The sequence below is a fragment of the Chelonoidis abingdonii genome, unplaced genomic scaffold, assembly GCF_003597395.2.
Source record: "Chelonoidis abingdonii isolate Lonesome George unplaced genomic scaffold, CheloAbing_2.0 scaffold0024, whole genome shotgun sequence".
Classification (NCBI taxonomy): Eukaryota; Metazoa; Chordata; order Testudines; family Testudinidae; genus Chelonoidis; species Chelonoidis abingdonii.
In genome coordinates, this window is record NW_027424285.1 from 39,857 (window position 1) to 50,025 (window position 10,169).

Consider the following 10,169-nt stretch of genomic DNA (forward strand, 5'->3'; position numbering starts at 1 on the left):
GGCCCCCCTTTTTCAATCCCTGGTACCAACCCCCCCTTTCAATCCCCGGTGCCAACCCCCCCCCCCCCGTGCCAACAGACCCACCATCAATCCCTGATGCCAATGCGCCCCCTCCCCCCGTCAATCCCCAGTGCCAATGGCCACACACCCCAGAGTGCTGATACCCGGTGCCATATTCCCCGTGTGAATGTCTCTGGCTGTAATCCTCCATCATGGGATGTCCTTCCTCTTCCTGGCCGTAAGCCTCTGAGCCCTGACAGCTTCCCCTCATCGGGCCCTGAGATCACTTTTGGGGGGCTTTTCTGCACCCCTCGCCACTGCCTCCCTGGCCTCTACAAAGAGGATTATGTTAATGAGCACTAAAAAGGATTTAAAAGTATGATGACTTACTGCATAGCTGTGTAAACCACTGACACTAATAAAGGTTAATGACTTACAAATTATTAATACCGTAATACCATGGCTATAAACCACTCTGATCGCTAACCCTGATAATAAAGCGGAGTGAAGGTTAGTGGCTGATACTTACACCACAGTAATAATGGATATAAAAGGGATTGATAACTGAGGCTGATGATAGAAAATATATTAACCACTAATGCTGATAGTCATTAGACTAAATATACAACAAATTAAAATATATTAGCCTCTAATATCATTGAGAACTAATATTGGCTAATGGCAAAAAATACACACAATATAAATTAACCTCTAATATTTTTATATTTAATACTGAATGAGTAAACCTACAGTAGATTAATATATATTAACACCTAATATTGTTGATCATTAATATTGACTCAAGACCAAATCTACACTAGATTAATCCATATTAAAAACTAATATTGCTGACAATTAATAATTGCTAATAGAAGCTAGTGACTAAACATACAATAAATCAATATGTATTATCCACTAATATTGTTGATAATAACAGGTAAGAAATATTAATGAGTAATGTTCACAAGAAATGAAGTAATACATCACAATAATGCATAATAATAAGGCACGTAATTAGCATATAAACGAGACAGAGTTTCTGGCGGCTAGGTCAAATAAAACTTTATTTAAAAACACAAGACACGGTTCATAAAGTTTCTTGCAGTTAGGGATAAAGTGCAAAGGAACCCGAGCTTAAGGTCCTAGCTGTGGCTGCAAGGGGCGGGGGGCAGACACAATGTTGCCGGAGGTCAGGAGGGCTTTTGGCATATAAAAGTTTCTACAAACTGGAGAAGAAGCTTCCTTCTACCCTGGAGAGAGGGACGTAAAACTAGAAGGTCTTGCCTCTACAACGTTCACTACAGGACGTTCCGGCACTACCAGGGCCAAGACAGGATGTCCTGCCTCTGTACAATAGGAAGTCCTCCCGCTACACATTCGAAATGCTAGGAGCTCCCTCCCGAACAATGTGCAAAACAGGATATCCCACCCCCTACGCACTGGTCAAGCCAGAAAGTTCCACCCTTACACAATCCAAAACCCTGGTGGTCCCTTCCAGTTCTACATGAGGCAAGACAGGAAGTCCCGCCCTGACACAATGGACATATAGGAAGGCCAGCCTCCAACAGGTTCCAGTTCTCCAGGAACTGCTTCCCTGAGAATGCACCGAGTCAGGAAGTGTGTGTGACTGTGGTGTCCACCCCAGGAAGTCCCTCCCCCAGACAGACAGTGAGCAAAAGAGGAAGTCCCACCTCAATGAAACAGGTGAGACGCAATATCCTGCCCCATCATGTTCCACAAACCAGGAAACCTCTTCCCATATAACGGACAAAACAGGAAGCATGTTGGGGGGCATGACTTCTAAGTGCAGAAAGTACCTGTCCCGAATGAGACAAGACAGGAAGTCCCACCCCTGGCCCCCTAAGTTGAGGCAATGGCAGGGTCTGGAGCATCTTGGGTCCCCTCAGATTGGGCTGAAGAGACAGGAGGGCTCCAGGGAGAGGAGGCAGACGGATGCCATCTCCACCTCGGGCATGTCCAGCAGCTTCCGGGCAAAGGCTTGCTCCATCTGTAGGGAGCAGGGAGAGCGTCAGGGCATGGCTGGCCCCCACCATCCCACAATGCACCTCAGCTCCCCTTGCACCCTCCCACAATAGACCACTGCTCCCACACATCATCCCACAATGCACCACTGCCACCTCATACCCTCACCATCCCATAATTCACCACCCCCATCCCACAATGGACTTTGCCCCCTCACTGCCACCCACAATGCACCTCTACCCCACCATCCCAAAATGCATCACTGCCCCCTGGCTGCCCACCTGGATGATGATGAGCTTGTCCGCGGGGCCGTCCTGCTGGCCTAGCTCCTCGCCCAGGCATAGGGTGACGTGGGGCTCTGGCTGGGCGCCCAGGCCCTGCCGGTATAGCTGCAGCGCTGTGGGGAGAGCGCCGGGGGGCAGGGTTAGCGCAGGCCCAGCTCTGGGTGAGTCAGAGGGGGACTCAGGGGCACTGCAGAGGAGATCTGGGGGTCACAGCAAGGGAAGGGGGGCACTCTGGGGGGTTTGGGGAGCACAAGGGGGGAGATTCAGAGGTTGCAGCAGGGGGACATGGGGGGTTGCAGTAGGGCTGCAGTGTGGGGACTGGGGTTCGCTGTAAGTCAGACGTGTCTCTCAGCCAGCGTAAAACAGAAGGTTTATCGGTCGACAGGAACACAGCGCAGAACAGAGCTTGTTAGCACAGAAATCAGTGACTTTCAGCCGAGTCCATCTCGGGGAGTCCTGGACTCCCCCTCTTCCAGTCCCCCAAAGCAGACTGCCAGCTTCCAGCGACCCGACCTCACACTCCCCCGTTGCTCCTCCTCCTCCTCTTTGTCTTGGGTTCCAGGCGGGGATATGGGGGTCAGGGCTCCGAGTGGGGAAATTCAGGGTCTGAGTGGGAATATGGGGGTCTGAACAGGGATATGGAGGTCAGGGGTGAGCGGGAAAATTTGAGGTCCGAGCAGGGATATGGAGTTTGGAGGTCCGAGCAGGAAAATTTGGAGTCTGAGTAGAGATATAGGGGTCGGGAGTCTGAGTGGGAACATTTGGGGTCTAAGCAAGGAAATGGGGGTTGGGGGCCTGAGCGGGGGATACTGAGGGTCGGGGGTCCAAGAAGGGAAATTCGGGGTCCAAGCAGGGATATGGAGTTTGGGGGTCTGAGTGGCGGATACAAGGCGTTAGGGGCCACCCCACTCACCTTGGCGGAAGGCTGCCCCACTGAAGACCTGCATGACTTCATCTCTCTCCAGCTTGCTGGGGGTGTTGGGGGGCGTCCCGGAGCCCCTCCAGTACACCCGGCCCCGACAGCGGCGCCGGATGAAGAGCCCTTGGGGGGCACTGGCCACCATCACCCCCTTGGCCAGCGCCCCCAGCAGCTCTTGCGTGGCCTGGCGCTTGTGGGGGTCCCGCACCCCCTCGGGGGGGGGCAGCAGCACCCGCTGCATAAAGCTCGGGGCGTGGGGCACAGGCGCGGGTGTGGGGGTCACCAGGAAATCGCCATGGGGCAGCTGCTGCTGCCACACCAGCTCTCCACTGTACCACAGGGACAGCAGCACCGAGTAGTCTGGGGGGAGAGAGAGACGGGGGTTATGGGGACTGTGGGGCAGAGGAAGGGGATTCTGAGGGGTGTGGGTCAGAGGAAGTGGGATATAGTATGGGTTGAGTGGCACAAGGGGAATGGGAAGTGTGGGGCAGAGGAGGGAATTATGGGGTGGATGGGGCAGAGGGCATGTGCGTTTGGGGCAGAGGAAGGAGATTATGGGAGATATGGGGCAGAGAGGCTATGGGGGCTGTGGGGTGGTAGAAGGAAGATGGTGGTGTGGGGGAGGGAGGAGGTGGGGAGGACAGGTTGTGGTGGGGGTATGGGGTATGAGGTGGGGGATGGGGTTATGGGGTGGCAGGTTGGAGAGCTGTGGGGTCTATGAGGCAAAGAGGAGGTGCGGAGGGTGGGTTGTGGGGGATGTATGGGGTATGAGATGGGGGACGGGGTTATGGGGTGGCAGGGTGGCGGGCTGTAGGCTGTAGGGCGTGTAGGGCAAGGGAGGAGTGGGAGAGATGCGTTATGGGGAGGTATGAAAGTGGGGACGGGTTATGGGGTGGCAAGGTGGTGGTGTGGGGTGGTAAGGCAGGGAGAGGTGGCGGGAGACGGGCTGTGGGGAGGTAATGAGGTGGGGACGGGTTAGGTAAGGCGGGGGGCTGTGGGGTGTATGGGGCAGGGAGGAGTGGGAGGACGGGTTGTGGGGAGGTAATGAAGGTGGGGGATGGGGTATCGGGGTGGCAGGGTGGGAGGTGGTGTGGTGTGGTGGGCAGGGAGGAGGTGGGAGGATGGGTTGTGGGGGAGTATAAAGTGGGGGATCGGGGTTATCAGGTGGCAGAAGTGGGGGACTGTGGGGTGTGTCGGGCAGGGAGGAGGTGGGGAGGACGGGTTGTGGGGAGGTATAGTTGGGAGTTAATGGGGTAAGCGGAGGGAATGCTGTGGGGTATGTGGGGCAGGGAGGAGGTGGGGAGACGGGTTGTGGGGGAGGTTTATGAGGGTGGGGTATGGGGTAAAGCGGGGGGGGCTGTGGGGTATGTGAGCAGGGGAGGTGGGGAGGACGGGTTGTGCGGGGAGGTATGAGTGGGGGATGGGGTTATCGGTGCAGAGTGGGGGGACTCGTGGGGGGTGGGGCAGGGAGGAAGGTGGGAGGATGGGTTGTGGGGGAGGTATGAGGGTGGGGGACAGGTTATGGGGTAGCAGGGTAGGAGGGCTGTGGGGTGTGTGGCGCAGGAGGAGGTGGGAGGACGCGGCGCGCTGGGAGGAGCGTATGAAGGTGCGGGATGGGTCATGGGATGGCAGGGTAGGGGGATCTGTGGGTGTGTGGGGCGGGAGGAGGTACGGGACGAAGGTTGTGGGGGAGGTATGAGGTGGGGGACGGGTTATGAGGTAGCAGGGTGGGGCTGTGGGTGTGTGGCAGGGAGGAAGGTGGGGAGACGGGTTGTTGGGAGGTATGAGGTGGGGACGGGTTATGGGTTGCAGCGCGTGGGGGTGTGGGGGGCAGGGAGGAGAGTGGAGAGGACGGGTTGTGGGGGGTTGAAGTGGGGACAGGTTATGGGTAAGCGGGGGGGAGCGATAGGGGTTGTAGGGGCGGGGTCTGGTCTCACCGTCCGTGGGGGGCAGGAGGTCCCCGATCCAGCGTGACGTTAAATGAACGATCGCTCGGTTCAGAATCTGGGGCTATGGGAGAAACAGGGCCATGAGTTACGGTGATGCCCCCGTCCTGACCCCCAACTACCCGCTCACCCCGCTCTGCCCCCATCACCCCATCTGACCTACATCCAGCCCCAACTGCTGCTCGCCCTCTGCCCCAACACCCACATGGATCCCCATCTCTGACTCCCCAACTGTCCTGCTGACCCCCCTGCCTGCCCCCAACACCCCATATCACCCACTGCTCTCCCACACTGGATACCTCCGCCTTGCCCACACCTCACTAACCCCAGCTCTGCCCCATCAACCGCCATTGATCCCGCATACTAGACCAACTGCCCACTCACCATTAGCTCTGCCCAACACACCCCTGCTCTGTCATGACCCCTGCCTTACCCCACGACACGACTGCTGCTGGCCCCCAAACCCTGTCCCCTGCCATGACCCCCATACCACTGATCCCTCCTGCCCGCCACACGCCTTGCCCCCAAGTGCAGACTGACCCCTGACCTGATCCACCCTCCAACTCTTACATGGACATCCGGCGTCCGGGCTACGAATGCTCTCGAGCCAAGAATCATCTGCAACTCTGGCGAGGCGCCGGCCGTGGGCTCCGACCGCCGGTGACGTCAAAAAAACCATCCTGGGGTTGGGGCGGAGAATGGAGATGGGAGCCAGCCCCCTGGAAGACACATCCGCTCCCTCCTGACTACTCAGACACCTCCGACCCCCAGCCCCGACACTCACACATGCATGCATTCCCGGTGGGGGAGGCTGGGTAGCCCCCCGCTGGTCTGACACTAATCCCCCTCAAGAGAGTCGTGGGGGACCTTCTTCCCTGCCGGGGGACCCTCCGCAGCTGGGCAGCCCTTAGTCTTGGGGGGAACAAGAGGGGACCTTAAGCAGGAAAACAGGTGATGCCGGGTCCCATGGGGGGCTGTGACACGGGACAAAGGGGGGTGCCGATGCTGGGTCCCTGGGGGGCTGTGACACGGGGAAAGGGGTGCCTGGTAATCCGGTATCCCTGGGGGGCTTGTTACATCAGGAGCAAAGGGGTGCCCGGCCCCATGGCAGGGGATGGAGTGCCCAAGGAACTGTGACACTATGTGTGGGCTGCCGGATGCTGGGGGTCCCGTGACTGGGGATAGGGTTCCCGCAGGAGGGCTGAGATAAGCGTGTGGGGGCTGCCTGGACGCCAGGGGTCCGTAGGCAGGGGAATGGGTGCCCAGGAGGGCTGGGACAGCATGTGGGGGCTGCCCAGATACCAGGGGAGTCCCATGGCAGGGGATGGGTGCACTGGGGGGGCGGGACAGCGATGTGGGGGGCTGCCCGACCACCGGGATTCCGTTGGAGCAGGGGATGGGTGCCCGGGGAGGGCTGAGGACAAGCGTGTGGGGGCTGCCCGGACGCCGGGGTCCCGTGGCAGGGGATGGGTGCCCCGGGGGGGCTGGGACAGCGCGGGGGGCTGCCGGATTACCGGAGTCCCAGTGGCAGGATGGATGGGTGCCCCGGGGGGCTGGGACAGCGCGGGTAGGGGGCTGCCCGGATACCAGGGTCCAATGGCAGGTGGATGGGTGGCCTGGGGGGCTTGACAGCAATGTGGGGCTGCCCGGATACCTGGGGTCCCATGGCAAGGGATTGGGGATGCCATGGGGGGCTGGGACAGCAGCGTGGCTGCCCGGACGCCGGGGATCCCGGGCAGGGGAGATGGGTGCCTGGGGAGCTGGGACAGCATGTGTGGGCTGACCCGGACAGCCGGTCCGTGGCAGGGGATGGGTCCCGGGGGGCTGGGACAGCGTGTGGGGCCCCCGCTCACGCGGGGCGCTGCTCGCCGGGCCGGCACCAGGCGATAACAACCTTGTAGGGCTCAGGGCAGATGTCGAAGCTGGGAGCAGCCGTGGGCCACCCTCCCTCCTCCTCCAGAACATCAGGGGGCCTGTTTGAGGGCGCAGCGCAGGCGGGTCTTCCAGCCCGCCGCGGGTTCCAGCCGCCTCGCCCGGGACCGTACTTGCCCTTGTAACTCTGCCCAGGCCTGGGAGGGAGCGGGGCGTAGCGGGGCCAGCCCTATGGTGTGCACCACTCACCTGCCCTTAGCAGTCCCCATCAGCCAATGTCCTTAGCATGTTTCCATACCTCTTGTCTCAGCATATTCCTAACTGGCAATGTGCCCTTAGCATGTCCCCATGCCATGTGGCCTTAGCATGAATCCACCTGTGGCGTTTAGCAGAGCACATACTGTTCCTTGGGCATATGGTTTAGCATGTGCTGAGAATGTAACTTGCATGTTAATAGCCTGTGCTTCCAGGAGCTTTGGCTGTGTTTTAAGCAGAACCCTTAGTTGGTATTATGCTAGTGTCTTTGCATGGTGGTTGCATGTTGCTATTGTATCTTTAGCATAGTGCTTAGCAGCTGCTCAGTGTATCTTAGTGTGTGTGTCATGTTTGCTAGTAAATTAGGCTTCAGCGTGTGCTGGCAATGTTGCAAGCGTGTCCACTGGCGTTGTGACCTTGAAGAAGGCCAGCGTCTCATCATAGGACGGAAGTCTAGCTTGGCCCGGCGATGTTTCCAGGGGATGCGGACAGTGGTCTTGGCGGGGGGGTACGTCCAAGACCAGCCCTGGGAACCGCCCGAGCATCCACCTGCTCACGGTCATTGGCGCAGCCTTAACGCGTGGAGCGGGCCCCGCCAGCGACGCCATCCTGGGGGGGAGTGGGATGGGGGGGGGGGGAGGTGAGCTACACCGGACCTGCCGACGGAGCCCCCGCACAGCATCGGGGCAGGGCTGGTCACCAGGCGCCCGCCACCCCGCACAGCCCAGGCTGTGCTGCTCCGCGGCTGGGTTCAGGGCCCCCGTCACCTCCAGGGAGCACCGCCCCGGGAATTCCTCCAACGTCCCCCATCAGCCCCAACTTCAAACGCCACTGGGGGCTTTCCCCCAGGGGCTTTCCCTCCCGCTGCCACCCGCCCCAGGACACCCCCAGAACCCTCCGACTTCATCACACGACCCTCAACCCACAGCAGCTGCCAGAGAGCCAACCCCAGAGCAGTGTGCCATACACTTGCGCCCCTTCGCTCCCAGCGCGCCCGCCCTTGCTCCTAAGCGTGCTCCACTGCACCCCCAAATATTCACGCGCCCTGCTCCACTCATTAGCTCCCAGTGACCCCCTTGCCCTAGCGTGCCCCTGCAAACACCCACGGCATCCCCTGCTCCCCAGCGCGCCCCCACTTGCTGCCTACATGCCCCCGCTGCACCGCCGAACGGCGCCCAGCCTTAGGCTCCCACGCGCCCCTGCACACCCACGGCGCCCACCTTGATCCCACTCTTGCCTCCCAGCTGCACCCACCCCTGCAACCAACCACGTCAGGCGCCCCCTTGCTACCCACCGCGCCACCCCTGCTGCCTATGGTGCCATCCGTGCTCCCCCCTTGCTCCCAGGGCGCCCCCTGCACGCCCACTGGCGCCCCCCGCTCTCACACCGCGCCCCCCCTTGCTCCCAGCGCGCCAAGTTCTCGTTTACAGTTCACCCCAGTTAGACCTGATCTCCTTCCTCCCATCACCCGAATCCCCCGCCCCTGACCGTCCCCGGGGGGGCCGGTCGCACTCCCCGGCCCGAAAGCTCACCTCCCGGGCTGCGCAGGCGTCTGTCATGGGCCCCCCGGTCCCCTCACCTCCCCTCTCACCCGCCCCTCGCGATTTCTCCGCCGCTCGCTCCTTTTCCCAGAAAATCAGTGGTGTGCCACGCGAAAGCTCACGGCAGCCGCCAGGGGGCGCCCGGACACAAACCGAGCCGGGCTGCGGGTCGGGGGTGAGGGGCAACAGCCAGGGTGGGGGGTAGCAGGGGCTTGCAGGTCGGAGTGAGGGGCACACCGCAGGGCTGGGCGGCAGGGCTGCGGGTCGGGAGTGAGGGGCACAACAGCAGGGCTGGGGGGCAGGGCGCGGTCGGAAGTGGAAGGGGCACCGGCAGGGTAGGGGTAGCAGGGGCTGTGGGTCGGGAGTGAGGGGCACGGCTGGGCTGGGGGGGCAGGGGCTGCCGGTCGGGAGTGAGGGGCACCGGCAGGGTAGGGGTAGCAGGGCTGTGGTCGGGAGTGAGGGGCACCGGCTGGGCTGGGGGGGCAGGGGCTGCGGTCGGGAGTGAGGAGGCACTGCCAGGGTGGGGGTAGCAGGGATGCGGGTCGGGAGTGAGGGGCACCCGGCAGGGCTGGGGGGCAGGGGCTGCGGTCGGGATGAGGGCACGCCAAGGGTGGGGTAGGCAGGGGCTGCGGGTCGGGAGATAGGGGCACGGCTGGGCTGGGGGGCAGAGGCTGCAGGTCGGAGAGTGAGGGCACCGCGAGGGGCTGGGGGGGGTAGGGACTGCGGGTCGGGAGTGAAGGGCACTGAAGGGTGGGGGTAGCAAGGGGACTGCGGGTCGGGAGTGAGGGCAAACCGCCAGGGTGGGGGGGTACAGGGGCTGCAGGTCGGAGTGAGGGGCACCGGAGGGTCTGGGGGCAGGGGCTTGCGGGTCGGGAGTGAGGGGCACCAAGCAGAGGCTGGGGGGGGGGCTGCGGGTCCGGGAGTGAGGGCAGGACCCACCGCAGGGTAGGGTAAGCAGGGCTGTGGGCGGGAAGTGGAGGGGCAACCTGGCTGGGCTGGGGGGGCAGGAGGTGCAGTTCGGGAGTGAGGGGCACCGCCAGGGCTGGGGGTGTAGGGACTGCGAGGTGCGGGAGTGAGGGGCACTGCCAGGGTGGAGGGGTAGCAGGACTGCGGGTCGGAAGAGTGAGGGCACCAGCCGGGTTTGGGGTGCAGGAGACTAGCGGGTCGGGAGTGAGGGCCACGGCAGGGCTGGGGGGCAAAGAGGGGCTGGCGGGTCGGGAGTGAGAGGGCACTCGCCAGGGTGGGGGTAGCAGGGGCTGCGGGCGGGAGTAGAGGGCAGCCAGGGCTGGGGGAAGACTGCGGGTCGGGAGTGAGAGGCAACTGGCCAGGGTGGGGGTAGCAGGGACAGCGGGTCGGAGAGTGAGGGGCA

The 10,169-nt window shown here is 61.7% G+C and overlaps 1 protein-coding gene across 1 annotated transcript in view; it reads right to left on the bottom strand.

The window, feature by feature from the left end:
- Positions 1–1,801: 1,801 nt before the first annotated feature.
- The window catches only part of IRF9 (interferon regulatory factor 9), a 17,466-nt gene continuing 9,098 nt past the window's right edge, over positions 1,802–10,169 (bottom strand). Inside the window, exons 5-11 of the mRNA XM_075061343.1 lie at positions 7,676–7,808; positions 6,986–7,201; positions 5,680–5,812; positions 5,124–5,196; positions 3,181–3,546; positions 2,265–2,380; positions 1,802–2,008 (exon numbers count right to left, since the gene is read on the bottom strand). Coding sequence (XP_074917444.1) covers positions 1,904–2,008; positions 2,265–2,380; positions 3,181–3,546; positions 5,124–5,196; positions 5,680–5,812; positions 6,986–7,201; positions 7,676–7,808 — 1,142 coding nt within the window. The 3' untranslated portion in view covers positions 1,802–1,903. The remainder of the gene's footprint in view (positions 2,009–2,264; positions 2,381–3,180; positions 3,547–5,123; positions 5,197–5,679; positions 5,813–6,985; positions 7,202–7,675; positions 7,809–10,169) is intronic.